Below are 22775 nucleotides of genomic sequence, written 5' to 3'. Positions count from 1 at the left end.
AGTAAGTGGTTCTAGCATCCAGGCTAGCCAGCTTGGCAACTTTCAGGCCACAAGGTTAAAATGCTTCAAAACCTGAGAAAACATTAGCTTTTTCTGTTTTGAAACCTCTCATTTGAAAGTGATAGTTCTTTGTGTTTGTCTGACTTTTCTCCACAAGAAATATCAACTTATAATTCATCAAGAGAGAGGAAACGTCACCTGAAACTTGCTGAGGAATATAAGATCAGCACTAATACAAATCAATACAAGTTGCTTTCCTGATTCATAATGTGTGCCAGGTAACAATTCCCATGGCTGAAGGCAGCCTGCCTAATATGTATGTCTAGTACTTGAATCCGTGCCCAGCTCTGCAGAATATAAGATTTTAATTTAAAAGTAATAGTGAGTTTTGAGGCTTGTTGAGAGATTTCATATTGTCATTGAAGTACACAGGTTTTTAAATGTGTTTGGATGCGTGCCCTAAGTGCTAGGGATGATGGTGAATGAGCAGTACTATTTCCAGCTCAGGGTCATCATGGTCAGCAGGGAGAGTTTCCTGAAGGGTTCATCATTCATATGCTGGTGCATCACTTGTACTGTGCCCAGTGTGCCTTAGACAGGAGGACTGAGTCCTGCACCTCTCATGAGACACATTTACATTCCGTGCAAACACAGCTGACAGAGGGGTTTTTTTTGTTTGTTTGTTTTTTGTTTTTTTTTTCAATCTCTATAATTGGTAGGTTTGGGGATAAAAAATATTTAAACTGATTTAAGAACTTCCTCCTGATTTTTGACTCGTTCATACATCAGTGCTTCACAGGAGTTACATAGTTGGATAAAGACATGACCAGAGTCTCTAGGCAGCTTTGAAGAGGACTAGTATTTTGTGCAGTCCAAATGTTAATTCAAGGAAATATAACCAAAACAATTTTATTCTTATTACAGGAAAATCTTGCATAAGCCTAGATCAGTTAATTTTTTATTATATTTTTTACTTTACAGCCGAGAATCTAAGGCACTAATTAAAAGTGTAAATCTTTATTATTTGATTTAAGACATTTGGGGGACAAGATCAGAATCTAAAATTAAACATATTTTCTCAACGTGCTCTTATTCTAATTGTTCACTATAGCATTTGTACTGCATAATCTGTCAGGGAATATCAATAAATATGCACACAATTTGTATGAAAAGAAAGCTTTTGTGCTGTTTATTTTATTAAAAATACTAGCATTTTACTGCAGCAGAATAGAGAGTTCTTGTGAATGTTATAACTCCTGCATATTTTGAGTTTACATATTGTACTGTTTCAAGCAGTGAAATATATTAATACATAACTTCAGAAGTGCATCAAAGAGACAACATAAACTTTTCCCTTTAAGTGGGAGACAACAAAAAGCCCTTTATATATTGTCACTTGCTGGAAGACATGGAAGCATTAACAAAACCAAACTCGTATTTTATTCTCTGCTTGACAAGGCAGCAAAGGAAATATTAATTTTTTTTTGCCATTATTAAAGGCTACTTCATTTCTGCCTCGTAGAGAAATCTATCCTATGTAAAGCAAAAACAAAACCCACTGAGCTTCCTTAACCACAGTATTAATACATTCTTGGAATACATTCAAACATCTGCTTGCTAAAAAGCTTGTGGCAGAGAAAGGAGTTTCTAGCCTTCAGCTGGGGTGCTGTAAATGACCAGAAGGAAGTCCTTAGCTGTTTTTAATACCTCAAATTTCTTTGTGGGCAGATTTAAAAAATATATGATTTTTTTAAATTTTCATGTTATAAATGGACTCTACTTAGATGTTTAACAACTTTGAAATGACCACTGCCACAACTAATAGAGAAAAATAATTTGTTCTGCTTGTTTTATATCAGGAGATTTGGTGGTCTTGCCTCAGTTCTGCAGCCAGCCATTATTCTTACATCTCATTTTGTATGTGTTTGCTCTCACACCTTTCTGGGAGCTGGGTAAGGTGCCAGGTGTTCCTTTTTCCTTTGCCTGTCTCTGGTAGGAGATCAGCCTTGTCATCTCTGATACCTCTTCCCATCTCTTCTGCCTCCAGCTTCCTCCATTATAAGTATTCTAGCTGGGAGTTTTCTATCAAAAATGTCTGCAGGTTACCGCCACCGATTCATCGCTAGACCTGTCAAATTATACTTTGTGCTATTCAGTAACAGGTTATGGCATCACTGAAACGGAATCTGACACTGTTTCTCTGTAATCCTTTTCAATAGGGATCGTGTTACTGACAAGGGACTTTCAGCAATCTACTAAATTAAGGGATAAAGACAATCAACTTTACCGTGATCTGCCCAAACTTGTGCCATACAAACTTCAACTTAGAATATTTATGTAGCTAAAAAAGACTGACTTTGTCAATCACCTGCTTAGCTGAGATACTCCTTTAGCATATCTAGTCCAGAAAATTGAGAATATTAAATTGTGTGGTTTTGCCATCAACATAGACAGGTCCATGAAAGATTTTACCCATGCCCCTTTTTCCTGTTTTTGTCTTCAGGAAATGCTCTTTTGTCTCCATTGAATTTGTGTTGTGGCATACCTTGTTTGCTTTTTAAATCCACGTATAGACTATAATTTTTAATACAAAATCTGTCTTATACAAAAATAAAATTAGCATATGAATAGGATCTTGCTCCAGAATTGTTAAGTGGAGCTGGGCACCTCCTGTCCCCATTTGTGCTAATGGCTTTAGCTTTGTAAGGTGTGCCCTTAAGAATATTATTTTTGACAATCACAGCCATGTTTTGTTCAAGTCAGTTTTCTGGGTTGTTGGTTTTTGTTTTTTGTTTTTGTTTTTTTTTTTGTTTGTTTTTTTTTTGTTTTGTTTTGTTTTTATCTGATCATTGTTTACCTGCCTGCCTTTTACTATTCTTCGCTCATGGAGGCAAAGGCTTTCAGGGCTTTCATGATGTTTAGTGCTACTGTTAGGACTACCTGCCAGTCTTCCTGGATTTAGAGCTCTGCCACCTGGATTTAGAGCTCTGCCACCTTTCCTCCCTCAAACTGTGCAAGTTCTCAGTGCCATTTTTTCCACCCTCTGCAGATTTGTTCCTAGAGTGGACAACTTGAGTAGTCACATCTTGTCAGCAGGCTAACCAAGATTCTGGACTATTGAAAGACTGGGAATGATGTTTCTGTTCACACTTCCAGCCACAATCCTGTCAACTGTAAAAAACCAGGAGAAGTTCTTACAGGCACACAGCTTAAACAGGTTGCATATTTCCTTAGGGTTTCTCTTTCCTTTGGTTAACAGACATCGCACACGTACATTTCAAATATGTGTGGAATACACTGCTCAGTCTTTGTAATAAAAATTCATAATAAACTTATTCTAAGTACATTATGTCTGAAGGGTTACTGTAGGAAATGAGCTGATACCCCAAGAGTTTTTTGATTTGTTGTGGTGCTTTTTTTTTCATACCAATAGTACAGATTCAGATGAAATTTCTCTTTAAGTGTCTTCCTGTTGTCATTTGTACTGCTGGATCACAGAATCAGAGAACCACAGAGTTGTTAGGGTTGGGAGGGACCTCTTAAGATCATTATCTAGATATTCAATTGTATCAGAGCTTCCGGATACCCCATTCTTCCCATTAAATACCATTCTTGCCTTTTGGTTGTTATATTCTTTCTTTCTCAATATTCTTTCTGGACCTTACACATGGCAGAGCAAGCTGTGCCTGCTGCCCAGGCTTGTAGCATCGTCTTCCCATACAGCTCTCTCTGGTGCCACTCGAAGATCACATCCCGGAACTGCACCTCTCCAGCTGATGCTCTGGCTAAGTGGACTGACCTAGATCAGTGAGTACTTCCATACCAGCACTAAGCCACGTGTTGGTGGTGTAATCACTGGTAATAAAAAAGCTGTGCCTATGCTAGGACATATTTACCAACAGAGATAATTTGCATTTTACTGGCACCATTTCCTAGCATGTTTTTCGGTGTATTGGCAAAATCAGGCTTTTATATCAGTACAATAAGCACCCTTACATAAGCACAACAAACAGAACTAGTCAAAGTGTGGCCTCTGCAGCTGTACCTAGTTTTGTAGGTGCAATTGTACTGGCCAGAATGCCAGGTCAGAGTGAGGACTTTGCTGTATTTGCAGGGGATGCATTACAGGAGGTAACAGCAAAGCCTGCTTAAACTGGAGTAGCTGATATTTGCCCACAGTTGATTCTACTATTGGTAAAGCAGGAAACAAAATTAAGAATACTCTGTCTTGGCATGTTATACCTAGTGGTGTATGCTAAAAGTAAGGCTTTTATGGGCACATCATCTGTGAATAATGATGTCTGTTGAGTGTAATTCGTATATTTTGATGATATGCCAGTACAACTTAAAAAAATGTTGTGCCTAACCTGCCTAATTTCTGTTTCTCATCTATTAAAAACACAATGTTGATTAGTTTAGGTTTCTATTATTCTTGGATATATTAGATTTTTAAAGAAATCATAAAAACAATAAGAGATGTGCTAGAAAAAAATGTTATTTTTAATTCTACATTTAAATTCCTTTTCTGAATTACACATATTATGCAAGATCCAAAGCAATTGTTAAAGGTCTTTAAAAGAAAACTAACATCTAAATTTTTGAGTCAACAAATGTTTGGGTTTTTTTAATACTGTGAACATCCTAGGAGATACAGAGAGGAGAGAAAGAAGTGTTTAGGAATTTTAAAGCACCTCACTGTTTTGAGGAAGATTTTTCTTTAGTTTGAGTTCTACTTTTAATGCCTTTAAATGGTATTTTAATCTTACTGGAGTAGAGGCTACTCATTTGCTGGAGGTTTTGTTGCAGACATTATTCCATACCTTGTCTTAATCCAGGAAGCTTTATGAGATTTAGCTGATCCACAGGAAAGGATGGTAACTTCTGTACTTTCCCCTTTGGGTAGTTTCTTGCAGTGTTTCAGCACTTTATTAGACTAGAGGGAACCAGAGCAATAGGCAATTTCCTGAATTAAAATCTGAACCTACACTGACAGTACCTTTGATCCGTCACATGACTCTGGAAATTAATGGTGGGTAGGGCAAACACTCCGAACAAGAGAAACACTCGAGTTCCTGATGCTGAGCCCATGTTGCAGGGCTCTGAGCACACCAACTGGATTTGCTACCTCTTTCTCTTTCTCTTACTCCACACCTGGAGTTTTACTGTCTGTGCTCAAGGCCAGCCCAGACACGGTGCTGCTCTGTAACCTCGGATCAAAGTGCTGTGAAAACAATCAAGTTGCAAGACAGAGGTATGAGAAGCCTTGTCTGGGTCCTCTGCTGTGTTCAGGCTCAGACCTTTTCCTGTGGTTCTTGCCTGAGCAATGCTGTGGCTGTGCTTGGTCCTTGCCTGAGCCTACTTACACAGCAGCACAGCCCAGTCTTGCACGCCGATGGTCCTGACCTTGCCTCTGACTGAGCTCTCTAGCTGCAGCTTGGACCTGCCCTGTCCCTAGACTCACCTGGCAGTCACTGGCCTGTTAGCTGACTCTGCTGCTGCCCCTGGCTCTGTCTGGGCTCCTGGCAGGATGTCTCCTGCTTGGTGTGGCCACTGGCCCTGCTGCCTCGCTGGTACTTGTGGCTGCTGGCTCACCTGCCCTCCAGGGCAGCCCAGCCCTTGTTGCTGCTGACATGACTTGCTCAGGCAGAAGCTCTTCATTAAACACCTTTCTTCCTCAAGGGTGACCTAGACTGAGGAGCTCTGCCAGTCCCATAAAAGCCAAGCAAGCTGCCCTGGTAGATGGCAGCCTGAGGTTTTTATAATGCTAAAGTTTGATTTGGAACCTTGTTGACTTACTTGAAGAGAAATTTATCCAGCAGCATTGGACAATTTAATTTCTCATTTGTAAATCATGATGTTAGAGAGAAATTATAAAATATGAGCAAGGCTTATTTTGATTTTAAGTGCTGTTCTGATTTCCCAGGAAGCACTGCTCATCAGACCCCAATATTCCAGGACAAAAAAAAAAAAAAAAAAAAAAAAAAAAAAAAAAAAAAAAAAAAAAAATCCAAACCAAACCAAACCAACCAAAAAACAAAAACCAAAAAAACCAAACAAAAACCCAAAACAAAAAAACACCAGAAGAAAAAAAAGAACATCTAAATGTAATCACATTTTTTTGTTCAATTGTTGAGTTTCATATACAGGCACACTTACAGCATTTAGATTACAAAATTATTTCAACTTACATCCCCAAAACTGAAAGGAAAACTTTTAGAAATTTTTAAATCCCAAGAGCTCAAGCACATTATAAACATTGCTGCATTGAAGCTTGTAGCTTTCCAGTAAAATATGGACTGTTTCTTCCCTTATAGTATAAAAAGAAAATTAACAAAGGCTAGGGTCATTTACTTAAATGATGAATAGCCTTTTCTAATTAAGGTATTGTTTTGGTCATTCCATGATCATCTAAGAAAGCTAAAACTGTGCTCCTGCTTAAATGGTGGCATTTCCTATTCCCCACTATTGGCCACATTTTTTTTTTGGTCTCCCTAGTTTATCCTGTCTATGGCTTGTTTGGCTAACCAGTGACTAGCCAATGTTTTCAGATGAACCAAACCAGGAACTAGCTGTCAGCCAGATTAGACCCCTGATCTCGTGAGGCTGTGTGAAGTCACATCCTCAGAAAATATGTATTGCGCTCCCAGTTTTGCTACAGAGTTCTTTCATGACCTTTAGCCAATCCCTTAAGCTTTGTCTGTTTCCACTTGTGAACTGAGGTAATTATATTCCCCAGTCTTTTTGTATGTGAAGATTAATTTATTAATATGCATGAGATGTTCATACCCTACAGTGATGAAAGCCATAGAGGTTCCTAGATCAAATCTTTTATATATTTGGATTTTATTCATTCACAGTTTTGGAGAGTTTATTCCTGCTAAAAGCTTCAGTAAGTCGGACACCTCCACACCATCATAATTATATTAAACTATAGTTGAAAAGCAACAATACTACTTAGTTCACTGTCATTTTCATGGTGACTGTATCCTAAATTCATTCAAATAATCATGGTGGAGACTGTGATTCCTGCAGGTTCCAAAAAGGCTATTGTTGCCAATACATGAATGGCTAGCATGTAAATATTCTAAATGCATGCAAAATTCTGAATTTTGAATGTTTGAAATAACTAATGATTGATGTGCCATCATGATTTAGGTAATTAGCCACTGGGGCTCATGGTGCTGGAATGAGCTAGTAATATTTAGCCAGTGATTTTGAAGTTTTGGGTGGTTTGGCAGCAAGAGCAAGTTAACAGCACAATGTGTTCCCATGGCCTGGTTTGAAAAGCTGGATGGGTGGATGTGGAGGCTTAGCTGCTGTAACAGGGGTTCCCAGGCTGCAAAGCCAGCTGTGACACTGAGGAACAAGCTCTGATAACATCCAGGCTGCATTTGCTCTCCAGCTCTGCAGAGAAGCTCACCCAGGCTCCATTATTCCTTTTATCTCTCCAATATGCCTGTCAGGCCTTCTCACTTTCAAAGGGCTTGAGACAAAGATGTGAGCATTTTCTCTACCTGTGGCCTGAAAACCAGGTTAACAAAAAATACCTAAAAAAATTTTTTTTGCAAGGATGAGTAACAGCTTGGGGTGTGATACATAGGTAAATAATTAAAATATCCATTTCACTATATAGCAACAAAATTTGGCTTAATCATAATTGGCTCAATAATCATTAATATCCAGAACACAGCTTTTCCTAGGATCTTAAAAGAACTAATCTGCTGAGTGGAACAGCTTGCAAAGGTTTAGAAGTGGGGGGGGAAGGGAGAAGAAAGAGATGGATGCATTTTTGTCCCATCTGCAGGGGTACTGTGGGAAACTTTCAAAAGGTCTGAGTGTGATTTTAACTCTCCTGCCATAGTGGCCTACGTGGTTTTATATTTCACCAGTTTTGATGGTAACCTGTCTATGTAAATCTTTTATTAACTTTGGAATCAATCATTTGGTGGCTGAACTCAGTGACCCAGACAATCTCACGGAATCCTATGTCTTCAGGCACTCGGAAAGACCAAATCACATTCAGACGAGGCCATTCTGGACTGCCATCCATTCGGAGAGCAGTGATTTGGACATGAGTCCGATCAGTTTCTCTGGAATCCCCTAAACCGGCATGCTGCTGTTCTTTCCAGTGTCCGGGGAGCCTTGCGGGGCAGGGCGCTGCCGGGGCTGCGGGTCCTTCCCGCCGCCTGCAGCCGGGGGCGAGCGGCCCCGGCCCCGCGCTGCGGCCAGACCGGCTCCCGAGATGGGCCCCGAACGCACGGAGCACTTCCCACTGCTCGCAAAACTGCTGGCCGGGAAGGGTGCTCCTGTGGAAGCCACTAATTTCAACGAGTTACAGAGTACGGGTGCACCCTAGAAATCCCCAAAATTGTAGGGATTAGTTGGGCAAATTGGGCAATAATCAGGACAAAAATAACCATAATGGTATCACGTGTTAACCAGGAATTTAAAGAGCGATATGGCAGTAGCATCACCGAAATTCATGGCTCAGAAACTAACCACCTCCAGCCTCCTCCCCCCCAACAACAGCCGAGGACAGATGGAGAAGTTGGCTGTTTTCCATCAATAGTGAGTAACCCATTTTCTCTGCTGATTGATTTGGCCTGTGCTGTTGCTCTTTTACTATTTTTTTATGCTATTTCTGGCAGAAAGGTCTTTCTGGCATTCAACTTAATGCTGAATGACAATTTAATACTTCCTCTTCCATGTCTTGCTGACCTTCAGTTTTGTGGCAAATAATTTCTAATTTGTATATAGGAAAATACTCCAATCATGGAGCTTTTAAAAATGAGATTGAGAGGAATCATTAGTTTAGCACAAAAATGTGCAATATTATTTTTCTACTGGTAGAAGTCTCTATAATGAGCTAAACTTTTGCTTATGAGAAAATGGAAGTGCAGTGCACAAATATTTGTAAGTTGCTGATACACCTGATGAATCATTAAGCAGGGGGTAGGACTTCCTTCAGCTTTCTCAGCAACACAACAAACTAGAAGTAACTTGCTTTCCTTTTTGGAATAAGCTACAATTAACTGAGTCCTCACTGAATTAACCACACACACAAAATTAGTTTGTAAAAGGACATTATCCCAAACAGAACAAAGTAGCTAACAGATGTTAGTTGTTACATGCATCTTTTCTTGACTCTAAATCACACTTTATCATACTTCCTAACAATTTGTGAGGTTCTATTCTTTTAGACAGTGCTATAGCTTTCCTGCTCACATCCTGTACTAGTTCTAATTACCTTAGGTTCATTCTGTAGCAGGAAGTAAGATTTAGAACTATTTGGAAATCTTATGTTACCACTCTTCTTCTCAGAGCTCCATAAGTCTTAAAATGCAAAACATTCAAAGAAGGAGTGAGACTGTAGACTACACAAATAACTATTTTATAAATTACTTCATAGTAAGTAAAATCCTGATGACATTGAACACTTGACACTACTAAGAGAGTAGAAGAAAAAATCCATAGTATTATTAACAGCAGAGTTTCATTTAACCCCAGGTTGCTGTTATTGTTTTTTTTTTTTTTTAACCTTGCATTGTATAATGGGAAGCAATAGAGACGTTTAAGCATGATTCTTATTTGTTTAAATCACTTGGCACTGCTTAGCCGAGGGGAGCATTTTCAACTGTCCTCAGTCCTTCTCAGTGTCATGAACTGAGGCAGTGTCTGCACTGAAGTGACACGGTGCAGCTGTGCTACTCGTCCTGGAGAGGGCTACTCGTCATTTGGTGATTTAAACACTTAGCAGGACCGCAACATGATCACCGATGAAAGAAAATGCTTTCCTCACGTCCTCAAATTCGAATACAAGTCATCTTGAGCAGCAGCAGCAGCGCACTCAGCAGTGACACTTCTAGTGAGCTGTGCTCCAGAGCAGCTGTGTGCTTATGCTCTCGGCCTAACAGGTGCTTCAGCATCCGCCACGGGACGTGGCTTCCCTCCCTGCCGTCCTGCCCGGCCCCGCGCTCGGCCCTGGCGGGGTCCGGCAGTCGGCCGGCAGGGCCGTGGCCTGCACACGCTCAGCCCGCCGCCCCGGGCAGCACCTCGCCGTGCTTCCAGAAGCACAGAGCATCCCAGCGAGCCGCGGGATGAGCGGGGAAGGGCGATGGCCAGAGCTGCCGCCAGCAGGCAGGCAGGTAGGTTACGAGGCGCCGGGGAAGGCGGCGAGCACCGGGGGGCGCGGGGCCGCTCCCGCGGGGCGCCTCCGCGCTTCTCCCTGGGGCGGGGGGCGTCAGGGGGCACCGCCTCGCTCTGCCGGCGCCGCACGGACACCGCCCGGGGCCCAGGCTCCGCGCAAGGGCTCTGTCTCTCCGCAGCGGCGCTGGGCGAGCGGCCGGGGCCGGCGGCGACGCCCGCCTCTGCCTCCTCCCCCTCGGTGCCCTGCCTCCTCCCTCCGCCGGGCGGGCGGCCGGCTGCTCGGGCAGGGAGGGCGGGAGGCAGAGCGCGGCTGAAAGGTGTTGCTGGAGGGGAAGTTTGGAGAAGGTCGTCGGGTGCCTGGGCGCTCCGGCAGCATCATGGCGGAGCAGGGCGAGTCGCCGGTCCACGTCCAGCAGCCCCAGCCGGCGCCCGCACCCGCCGCCCCGGCCGCCGGCTGGCCCATCTGCAGGGACGCCTACGAGCTGCAGGAGGTGATCGGTCAGTGGAGCGGGGGCGCGGCGGGGCGGAGGTGGGGGAGAAAGGCAGGGATGCCGGGGCCGGCTCCGGGCCTACCGGCGCTCGCTCTCCCGCAGGCAGGGCTCGTTCACTGCGGCGGACGCACCCGGCACTGCAGCGGCGGCTGCTGCAAACTTTATCCGCCCGGCAGCGGGCGGCCCCGGGGGGCGGCGGCTCCTGCCAGAACCCGCCGTGCCCCGCCCGGTGCGGCTCGGCGGAGGCGCCGCTGTCCTGCGGTGCATCGTCACTCCAGCCTTGCCCTGCTGGTTTGCGCTGGGACCCCGGCAACTCCGCAGATGCGCTCTGTGTGTCCACCCTGCGTGTGTCCGTGGATGCGCACATGTGCGTGCATCCGCTTAGATTACTCTGCATTTTTCCGGTGCTTTCATGGGGGAGGTAAATCTCACCCGTAGATCTGCTGCTCACGTGACGACTCTCTGTTAATCACTATATATAAGTATATACATATTTAAACTATTTCCTCTTCTTCCTCACCGTTTCATCTTGTTCGCATCTCCTTATGCCCTCGGCCCTATGCTCGTCGGTGGCACGTAAGGCCAGCGGGGGATTACAGCTTCGTTTTCACCCCAGCCAACCTACTTTTGACCCGGTTTGCCATGTGAAGTTTAACCCTTCTGCTGGCCCCCTCCCATGTCCCTGTAGGAAGGGGACTTTCTTGGTTGTGTTCTTCAACACTTTGTTCACGTTTGCCATGTGAAGTTTAACCCTTCTGCTGGCCCCCTCCCATGTCCCTGTAGGAAGGGGACTTTCTTGGTTGTGTTCTTCAACACTTTGTTCACGTATCCAGCTAATGTAGATCAGATGTGTGGAGTCTCCATTCCCTTTATTTGGATAAGGTTATTTTCAGTTTTACTTTGTGAAATGGTAACTGTTGTTGAAAGTATGTGTGATGGAAAGTTTTTCATCTCTTGCCCTAGATGCTGCTTGTTGCTAATGATCTACTTTGGGAAAACTTGCTTTTATTTGTATGTAACATTTTAAACTTCCAGCAAATACTGCAGATGGCAAAAACCAGCTCTGACTGCTGTTTCTTACAAGTAAGGCTGCTTAAGTGAGAAAAGTCCAAGTGACTTGCCTGCTGATGCTGTTGATTATCTTCGGTATTACACTAATTGCTAATTGTTGTCAGGCTGATGACAACCAGAACTGCATGTTATCTATCTGGAAGTTGTGTGTACTCAGCTTTATCATTAAGCTTTTTATTTTCCACAGGCAGAAACAAAATAATTGAGAAAAGTACTTCTTCCTTAAAATGGGATGGCTTTTCGTGTACCCAGGTGGTTGTTTCTGTTTGTACTTCCAGGCTGTGAATAGGGACTAAGGAGAGATGAGGGTTCAGGTCCCTGGAGGTGGCTGACTAAGTTCAGTATTGGGCAGGTGTTGCCTATGGAGGCCCCCCAAAAGTATGGGTTTAATGGAAGAGGACTGTGTCTTCCTCAGTCTGGGGAATAGATCGAAGTAAGCCAAGTGGAAGTGATTCTACTAGCATAAAGGTGTATCTTTGCTGAGGAGAAGATCCCTCTTCTAAGGTGAAAAAGGCTTCAAAGGTGTTGGTCTAGGGTGTAATATGGGTCAAATGAGTTACTTAAATAGTAGTTGTTTTCTGTTACAGTACCTGTAGAACGCCTGTGTAAGAATTTCCTTTAAAACCTCCTTTCCACTTTATTCTTTGTTTAAAAGCTTGTATCTTTTGATATCTAAACTGTAATCCTAACTGCTAATATATATTTGTATACATCCATTGAATGAGTGGTTGCTAAATCGGACTTGCAAATGCTAATCTGTAGAGAAACTATTGCTAACTACCTGTGGGTGCTCCTAAATATTGATGTTATTTAACTGAATGCCTGGGAATAAATTGAAGTCAGGGTATATTGAATTAGATTCTTGGACACACTGAACTTGCCTGCTGTAATTTCACTAAACTTAGGTTTCTTCCATGACTTTCTTTGAAAGTTGCTGACATTTATTTTGTACCACTTGACTAGAAAATCTTGTGCTTAGACAAACATGTATTTTTTATTAACACCTTCTTAATTTACAGGAGACTCTCTATGAGATTAAATTTTTTCTGGATACTATTAAAAATAGTAAAAAACCCCAACTGAACACACCCCACTCCAATTTCTATAAAAAAACCCAGCTAAGCCAAGGCCCCTGTAAGTTCCATGTGTTTGACCACATGCTAACATAATTTTGGAACTCTAGGATAAATATTGTTGGTTTTAATGAAAATGGTAAGGGACTGTTAAAGAATATTTTTTACATCTGAGGCAGGAGAGAATGACACAGTCTGAACTTAGTTCAGCAGCAACCCTTTGCATGCAGTATGCCAGGTTTAATTACGTTGTGAACAGGCGTAGTTACCTCTTGATGAAACAGAGCTGATCACCTCTGGAAAGCACCACATACTTCTCCCTCGGGAGCTGTGTAGTGTCAGTTGAGTGTGGTTACAACAGCCCTTTCCCAGTTAAATGAGAAAAAATAACAATGCAGTGAAGCACCACTTTGGGCTTTGCAGGAGGAAAGAGACACCATAATGGTTTATCACAAGAATATATTTTAGATTCTTTGGTAACTAAAGCAGAGATGCAGGAATAGCTGTTTTAGGAATTTTTAAAAGTTTTGGCGGGGATTATGAAATGAAAGTAATTGTTAGTCTTGTGGGCCATATCCATCCCTTGGGTTTAGCAGTTGGAGAAGTTCTAATCATCTTCTCTGTGAGAGCATGAACACTTATTGCTCATCTGTGTCTAGCCACATGCTATGTTGAAAACCAATGCCACATAATATCGATTTCCAAAAAAAAAAGCTTTTTCTTTCATTTTCTGTTGTATCCTTCAGGAGGGCTGGGAGATTCAAGTGTCTGCTGAGGAGAAAATACTAGCTTTAAGGAGTGCTTCTTATGAGATGTTATTCCAAGTTATTCCTTTATTTTTCTTATGAGATGTCATTCCAAGTTATTCCTTTATTTTTTAGGTGGCTGGCCAGTTCTCTGTAAACTCTTTGTGTGCAGTTTCATGATACATTTAATCTGCTCTAACAGGCAGCTGCTGAAAGGATCACATTGATCTGACAGCGAACTAGTTCTTCTGCCGGGTCAGTTTTCTGCTGGATCAGATTCCCTGTTTGACTTGCTGCATGGCTTTGTGATTGATAGGTTTGATGCAAGGAAGAGGCTCTTCCAATTAATGCCTAGATGCTTATATTTTCTGGAGTGGGAGAAAAACACGATTGCTCTTTGTAAATGTGTAGCATAAAGAGGAAACTTTTACATTAATTCAGATTAATACAGGCTGTCCATATATAAAAGCACATTAGAATGGGAGTCCTAATTGTTAGGAAAGGAGGATCCAACCAACCTTCTGGCAGTAGTTACAGAGATAAGAACTGTAATTGCTATTAAGGTAGAGCCAGATTTAAACTCGTGAAGACTTGGGAGATGTCTTTCTAAGATTTAAATGAATTAAAATGCTCAGTGGATTTTAATATGTGTGGAGGGGATTTTGCTGGTTTTTGTCTTTTTTTTTTTTTGTTTGTAAGATGAATATGACTTGGATTTAAAAAATAGCAGCTAATAAAAGCAGTACTGTGAGAGGTGTTTAGGTTTATAACCAAGTGTTCAGAATAAAATAACTGAAATAGATTTCTTTGAATTTGTCATGTACATATGAGATTTTTTCCCTCAGAAGCAATATCAATCTTCACCGAGCATTTAAATGGTAATCAACATTAACACTTTATTCAGTTTTCAGGTTTTTTAAAATAGTCTTTCAACCTTTCAAATTGTAATGAGCCCTACTTCATGTGGATGAGACCAAGCAGCATTAAATCTTGGTTATTTTTTTTGTTTTATTTTGGGTGGTGGCTTTTTTTTTTTATTTTTTTATTTAGGTATGATAAGTAGCTTTGACTTCATTTTGGAAAACTACTTTGGAGTTGATGCTTCTCTGCCAGATGTAACTTATTGTCATCCTGCATTGATGGAAGGTGGATTCTATTATGGAGAAGCAGTGGATTATCTTGTGATTAGGTTGGGTACTAGTTTCCATTATAAAATTATATTTTTCTCTACTGCTGCAACTGACTTGGAAAATTATTTTGGCTGGGAAATGGCCAGAATTATATTGAAATAAAAGGTTACTTTTATGAGATGGATTATCTATATTGCCTGCAAATCATTAAAAAGTTACCTTAGTTGAACTTCCGTGTTTGTCTATTTTTTTTTTTCTAACTTTGAGCTTAAAAATATCTTGTGATTTCTTGCCTCATAAGGTGCAGTGTTGCTAAGTCAAGTGTGTTGGGATTTTGAGTAGAACAAATTAGTATGTGGGCCTGTTCTGCTGATTTTATGGTTCTTATTATAAGCAGCCTGAGAAGCACTCTTGGTTAATGGCTCTGGGGTCTTTACTGGCGCTTCCAGAGTATGTAATTTACTTTTTTTTTCCTCCCCTGCTGCATGTATTGCTAATGGCTCTTTGTCTGACAGAGAATAGACTCTCCTATATTTGTTGTTATCAGAGATCTTTGATTATCTCTGTTTATGATCCTCAGGAACCCATGTTCACGTTGGTAGTGCTGTACACTGTTTTGAAAAGCCCCTATAGTTAAAGGTGAAAGTACAGTTCTTTATTATTGTTCTGTTAATCAAATGCTCATGTCTCAGTCACATTTTCCAAAATTTCTTATCCCTGTGCTGAATCAGGATTTTTTTTTTTTTAACATTTGAAGGTCTTTCTTTTGCAGTAGTTTTTATGTATGTGCTGTAAAGTAAATCACACTGTACTGAATGAATTACCACACTAACAACTAAAGCTGTGGCAAAATTTTGTATTTGCTCTTGCAAAATCTCCATAATTCTTGCATGAGAATCTGCATAACTTGATAAGTAATACTTAATGCCACTGTATGTCTTTTTACCAAAACTTTTTGTAAAAAGAAAAAAGGTGTCTGCCTTAATTCTGCTCCAAAGTAAATTCTATTCCTTACCAATAAATCTTAAAAGTTTTACTACAGCAGCCTAAGCATATTTTACATGCACATATTAAATACAGCCTTTGTAATATTAATTGTAACTTAATACAATTGCAGCTTGGCAGGAAGAGTTTAATTTTGTAAATTAAATTTGACGTTTTGGGAAATAATTGTTTGAGATTTTCTGTCTGTTAATAACCATCTGTAGAAACTGTGAAAATGTTAAATCCCCATTTAGAATTTTAATAAGGAGTGGCTTTTAATTCAGTTGCCAGGGTAAAGGTGGTCATGGTACAATTTAAAAACACCTTGTGGAACATTCACAGTGCTGTGCTGCTAATGAGGCTGTGCAGAGCTTGAAGTTGTTAATTATTTGCTTTGTCTCCACATGGTAGTGTTGAGGAAGGGACCTGTCTTGGTGCCTTTTTTTTTTTTTTTTCTTTTTTTTTTAATGGAAGTGCATTAGAAATACCCTGATTGGAGACATGGTTGTACATAGCTGTAGTTTTCACTGGTTCCATAGAAGTAAAACTTTAATTCAGTGTCCAAAATTTTTTATAATCTAGTGAATTTTGAAACAAAATTAATGTAAATTAAAAAAAAAAAAGCTTCCTTTGGGTTTCTCCTGATTGGAAGTAACCCAGATATTAAGCTTGTTTTAAAGTTACCTTGTTTACTGTAAGGGTAAAGGAACATATATCAACGCATCAGGCAGTTGGCTGGTGCTGTGTAATGATAATTTATAGAAAATAGGCTTTCCTGCTTTTCTGATCTGCCTACTTCCCTGTTGGGTGCTCTCTTCTCCCTATGCTTTTTCTTTCCCTTCCATCCAAGTTCTTTTTACAGTTAAGGCCCAATACCTGCCAAGTCCTGGCTCTGCAGGATTTGCTTGAGTGTTAGAAGAGGAGCCACTCTACTGGTGAGCGTGTAGAAATTTGAAGGGATTGCAGGATTTTGCCCCATGCTAAGTGTTACAGCAGCAAGGCTTTGCATCTTCAGAGTAGAGCTACTTTTTGTAACCAGCACTGTGCTTTGATGGCAGGAGCCAAGTTCAGACCTGGCAGAACTATTTTAGTTGTTGTTCTGAAACGATTTAAGAACTAGCTTTACTTTTTTTCTTCTAGTGAAGAATCACTTTCTCTTAGGTCCTAGACCAGTTGTTTTTTTTCCAGACTCTGTTTGTCAAATGGAGCTTCTCTTTGTTAACTGGAAACAAAAACACATCTGTTCTGATTGGCTTGAGGGGAAAACACAGTTAGCTCTCCATGCAAAGGAGATCTGGGCGGCTCATATAGTGGCTACTTGTCTAGGTCAATTTAATTCTTGTGTGCACTGCCCTGGTTCACTCTTTCTCTTCCTACATTTGACCTTCCAAAATAATTTGGAACTGTAAGGCAGCAGTTGATAGAGGCTTTGTTTTTGCTTTCAGTAATAATAGTAATTCTTGATGTTTAAAGAATGGGCCCTAAAAATCAAATTAAGTTAGCTGCTCTTCTTAACTTCTTGGGTTTGCTGAAGTCACTGGGATACTACTAAGCAGAGGTTGCAGAGGAGTACTATGCTTGCAGCACTTGGAAAGCAAATATGTCACTAGGATATTTTCTGGTGCCCAAAATTAAAAGTGAATTTCCCCCCCATCCCCCAAAAAATCATACTTAATATATGTCAATACTTCTTACCATGTGTAAATAAAGAATGAGCTGTGTTGAATGAGTGGATTTTTCCATATTTCTGCCTTTCCCAACACAGCCTTTCCAGTGGGATGAAATCCTCACAGCTCCACTAGATTTCACTGTTTCTTGCTAAGTTTGAAGGTCTTAGGATGTGCACAAGGGTTGAATGGTTGGAGCTTGTGAGTTTAAGAACATCATCAGGCAGAATGAGGTGAGACTGGTATGGTATAAAAATCTTGAGGAAAGAATTCTCTCTAAAATGTTACTTTTCCTTTATAAGAAGTGAAACTTCAGTATGATAAATTAGCTGTCTCCATTAATCCTTTATCTTTACAAATAACAATTCTGAATTATTTTATTAGCCTAATTATTCCTGTGGATGTCTAAATGCCTCTGAGGTATTTTGATTGTAAGTTAAATATAGATGAAACTTGAGAATGTCCTATAGCCTGATGTAACATAATCATTACATAGCTTTTGAGCTATGCTTCTGTTCTTAGAAAAATTACAATTGGAAGCAGACTGAAAATTTGGAGATTTTTTGTGTTCCTAATCATCCTTTCAGAAGAATTGTCTACTTAAAGGTCTTGAAAGTCAAGATCCATATTGAATGCCTATGTGCCAAGTATACCTGGTTCAGGGTAGTGCTACAAAAATAGTTAATTTAACTGACCAGAAAAATACTGTGTATTTGTTAATTGTGGTTTCTGTCTTTTAGGAGTTATATGAACAAGAGCATAAACTTAAGCTATTTCTTTAGACTTCTGAGAAGTAACATGTTTGGACTCAGAAGCATAGCCATTTAATTATAAAGTTGCTTTTTCCTTCTCACTTTCTTGCTTTGAAGACGTTTTATTACAGGGGCTGAATTTAAGCTTATAATTTATTCCTCTTAGTTTCTTGTGCTTCCAGACTCTAAGCCACTTCTGACTAATAATAGGAACCTCATTAGAATGGGATGAGAATCGCCTAATCAAAATTTAATTACATGATAGTATTAATATTGCTCCAACTCTTCCATTGTTTCATGAGAAGCAATATATGAGAAATAGGTAAGTTTTCTGCTTGTAGTGTGTGGTCACAGTAGACTCAAGTTCTAGGAGGCACATTTTGTTGGGGTGAACTAGCTGAAGATTTGTAGTTCAACCCTGCTGTATTAATTAGAGATCTTTATGACACTACAGTAGCAATAATGCCTTTGTTTTGGTAGATGGCTGTTTTTCATTCTCGGAAGAGAATGATGCACTATGTGGTGACATCCGGAATACTTGGAAAATACTGCATTCATGGTATTAGAATTGTTCCAAGTGTTTACTTTCAAACAAAATGAGAAACAATAAAATATGCTGACTAAATCAACACCACAATTTGTTTATAGTGCTGCTTCAGAAATGAATAGTAATTATTTTTTAACAGCTTCTTTCTACGCAGGAGATCTGACTCAGCATAGCAAATCTTCAATTTTGCCCTATTTTTATAAGGGAGTTCTGTGGAGTTATGATGGTACCCTGGTAAGGTAACATTTGGTTCCACAGTGAATACCAGATACCAAGTTCTTCCATAGTTATATAGAGACATTTTCACTGATGCATCGTCATTTTCACTATGCATGGGTTTTGCCTTCCAGAATTTTAGAGTTGTATGCATATTGAATAATGGTTTCTATATTGATGATGAAACAACAGGGAGAATGAAATGATCAGAATCCACGTTTGTTTTCAAGTGAGGTTGAATGGACAATAACGTGGCAGATAAAATCCATAAATTCTTAATCAAGTTGTATCCTTCGCTCTTTTTCGTGCTTTTTGTTGGAAAAATGCAGAATGAATATGGATTTGTTGGATACATTAATGTGGAGTACTGTACATCCACATTTGTCCATGGCAGTCCCAGCATAGTATCATAGAATTTTTAGTGCAGCTTAGCTTACTGTTTCCAATGACTGGAACCCTCTGCAGATCGGGTCAAAACCCGATGCATTGTTTGATGTGTCAATATAACAATCATAATCTAGACTGGAAGATGATTCTCAGAGGTAGCAGATGATGATGGAAGCATCTCTGGCCACAAGGGTCATGGGTATCACTGTCCACCAGCAGCTTGAGTCCAAGTTCCTTACTCAGGACTTGTAAGTGTTTGATGTCACAGGCAGTTCTAGTATTCCCTATGCTGTTGTACTTCCCAGTGACAGGTTCATCAGCAGCCCTGGGACCCAGGATGTTCAGTGCTGTACAGGAGGGAGTAATCACTGTGATTCCCAGGAATCTTGAAGCTGGGAGGGAGAGGAAGGAGGAATCTGTTTGGTTTGTCTACTTGGTTCACAGGACCTTCAGTTCCTGAGAATAAGGGGGAAAAGAATGAATACGTCACCCATTCAGTCACAGAGAGTTCCTGCTTGCCTTATAAAGTGGTGTTAGTTATGCCAGCTGCTTTACAAGGGGTCAGGAGCAGGGCCTGCGGGCTGCACCAGTCTTATCCTGACATTTCCACAAGGCAAATTCCAGTTCTGATAACTCTGAAGTCTCAAACAGTGGTGATTTTGGATTTTTTTTATATAGACATTTCTCACCTATAAGTAAAACTTCTTATGAAGATAATTGAGGTGTGGAGCAGAGCAAAAGGAATTTAATCTTGAGTAATGTTTATAATAGGGGGTTTCCCTAGACAGTTCTCTTTCAACTTTATTTAGATGACTCACCTATTTTAAAGGACAAGTCAGGGAGAAAATAATACTTACTGAAAGTGGACTGCTTTTGTTTAGGTTTTCCTTACCAGCGGTGATGCTGACATTTCCATGACAGGTTTACTTGAATGCCCCAAACATGGTTAACAGTCATCCTTGGACTTTTCACTCTAATCTTAGTGTATTGATGGCATTTCGTCTGTTGCATTTCATGCACTGCAAAATTATTCTGCTTACCTATGGTAAAAAAGAAGGGTATGGGAGGAACAACCAATACACAGAAACTACTTAATAAATTCAACTAAACCTAAACCAAACAAGTAAATTAGCTAAAAATATCAAGCTGACAAGTGCTGAGCTCTGTATGGCTCTAGGCAGAAGTCTCCTTAACAAGAAAGTGTCTGAAAGCAAAAAGCCATCCCTTAGGCTGATATTTCATTTTAAAGCTGAACACAGTCACTATTATAAAAAACCTATGTCAGATCTAAATATATCTGGTTTCACTTTCTAGCCACAGGTTTCTTAAATAACTTTGTCAGTGACAGTAGAACTCTTAAAATTCTTTTACCCATAGCTGGTGTTGATAGCTGATTATTCTTCAGATAAGAAAGATGTTTCAGAAGAGATCCTGCAATGCAATGTGTCTGAGCTCTCTGATGGAGGTAAATAAGACTTGTATTTTTCAGATCATTGGTAGAGCTTCTCTGCTTTCTTGTAGAGTTCCAATTTGTCCTATTTCCTGAATAATTAGTTGGTGATTGACACATATTTGCTATACTCTGATGCCAGTACTCTCTGTGTTCAAGAAAGTAGATCTATTTCACGTGCTTTGGGCAGAAAATTTTATTCTGTTCTGTAGATTTGACAGGGAACTATCATAGCAAACCTCAAAATATTTTCTGTAATTTATCTAGGCAAAACATCTGTTATAATCAGTTCTTTTACTATTTTAGTGAGAAAATAAAGAGAATAGTTCAGAAAGCTAGGTCGTTTCCTCCTGTGACTGTTTTTTATGCATGTAGGGATTTATTGCTGTTTGTTAATCACCCTGACTTTTTCCTTCTGTGTAGACAATATGATATCTGGTTAATGCTGAAACTTTCTTTATCTTAGCCTTAGCACAGGTTGTCTTAACCCTTGCATAGAACTTTTCTATAATGCATAATCATTTTGACATCCGCATATAGGCAATTTATGACTTCTCTACAATCACTGAAATATCTGTATAGCATATTTGGATAGGTTTTTCTGGGGTTTTTTTGTTTAGGCTTTTAAAAAGTAGTATGGGATAAGCTAGAACTCAGATTTTGTGAAAACTAATTTCCCAAAAAAAGGTAAATGCAACAATTGAGTAACCCAGTGGTTCTGTAGCCATACTAGTGATGTTTTTAAATGTCCAACTGCAAAACAAATTCATTGAGGAACTAAAGAGATCAGTCATTGAATGTTGAATGCTACACATAGAACTGTGAAGTAGCAGTTCCATGTGTGGGCATTGATTTCAGGTACTCTTAGTGTATTTAACTGAATTATATCATAATTGGTAGGATAAGCAAAGTAGTATCCAAGTGAACTATAAGGAGAGAGATTTGATCCCAGCATGAATTCAGAACACAAAGTGGGCAGGAATTGTTAGTAAATTGTATTTACATGCTTATTGTGAGGTTCTTAAAAACTCAAGTATTTGTCATGTGATGATGTAAAGGGAAAAAATGGCTCATTTTCTGTGAAGAAGCTAAGTTTCAGAAATATTTAGAGTTCAGTACGGAGGTGTAAATGAGCTTTACCTGGCTGATTTATGACTTATTTTAATCAGTTGAACTAATATGAAAGAAAGTGAGTAATAATGAAAGTTGTCTAGAGTATTGTGTGGTAAAATCTAGAAACTGAAAGGAATTAAATATGCTTTGTTCTCTTTGTTAACCAAAAGTATTGCTTTGCCTCCAACAGAATTAATTATTATGAAACTGAAGAGACTGGTTCAGCCTAGTGCTGCTGTGGAGTATTTTGAAGGGCTGATTGGTTCATAACACTTTTAGTAATGCTGGAAATATGCTACACAATATTGTGTGCAACATACAGCACATGCAACATAGTTTCCCAAGCTTGCATGTATGTACAGGTGCTTTGTATATTACATTAAAAACTCCACATGTATTTATGAGTAGAAACCTAATCTAGATTTGTGCACAGTTTTTGTGCACAAATGCATTCTGCTCCATGTAAAAGGAATCCTGCAGTTGCACTGGATAGGAGTTACATTTAAGAATTACCTAGGGGGGGTCTTCTTCAGAATTAGGATGTCACGGGAGATTAAATATTATTAGGAGGTTTCTGTAGGTTGGGGGAGCAGAGGTGTGCAAAAATGCAGGGGGCATAGGTTGGTATATAAGACTTAATAGATTCTAAGATAAGATATTTAGTCTTCTCCAGTTGCAACTGTTCTCTAGCCCTTCAGATAACCTAGTCAACAAGAGAACTTACCATTAGCAACAAGTTTGATCCTCCTCTTCAGAAATTAGAACGAGTATGGTGTTGGGGAAGGTCTCTTTTGTTAGTGACCTAAACTGCAGAGATCTTTAGAAGAGGTTTGGGCTGAAATACTCTAGAGACTAACACTGAGCCACTAAAAGAGAGACTTGATGAGTCATTATGGGCTAATGGGCTTTTGTTTTTAAGGAGAATAAGAAAATTGAAAAGAAATGTTTGTGATCTATTTTGAATATAGTTATTGTGCCATGATAAGTGGAAAGTATCAGACC

The 22775-nt window shown here is 39.9% G+C and overlaps 1 protein-coding gene across 2 annotated transcripts in view; it reads left to right on the top strand.

The window, feature by feature from the left end:
- Positions 1–10407: 10407 nt before the first annotated feature.
- Positions 10408–22775, top strand: part of STK39 (serine/threonine kinase 39) — a 75187-nt gene continuing 62819 nt past the window's right edge. Inside the window, exon 1 of one of the 2 annotated variants that reach the window (XM_059853038.1) lies at positions 10408–10644. In XM_059853038.1, coding sequence (XP_059709021.1) covers positions 10524–10644 — 121 coding nt within the window. In that variant the 5' untranslated portion in view covers positions 10408–10523. The remainder of the gene's footprint in view (positions 10645–22775) is intronic. The other variant, XM_059853035.1, reaches the window with a different exon arrangement.

This window comes from Haemorhous mexicanus, chromosome 8 (genome assembly GCF_027477595.1).
Source record: "Haemorhous mexicanus isolate bHaeMex1 chromosome 8, bHaeMex1.pri, whole genome shotgun sequence".
In the NCBI taxonomy this organism is placed as follows: Eukaryota; Metazoa; Chordata; class Aves; order Passeriformes; family Fringillidae; genus Haemorhous; species Haemorhous mexicanus.
The sequence above is the reverse complement of the archived record's forward strand: the minus strand, read 5'-3'. Positions and strand labels throughout refer to the sequence as shown.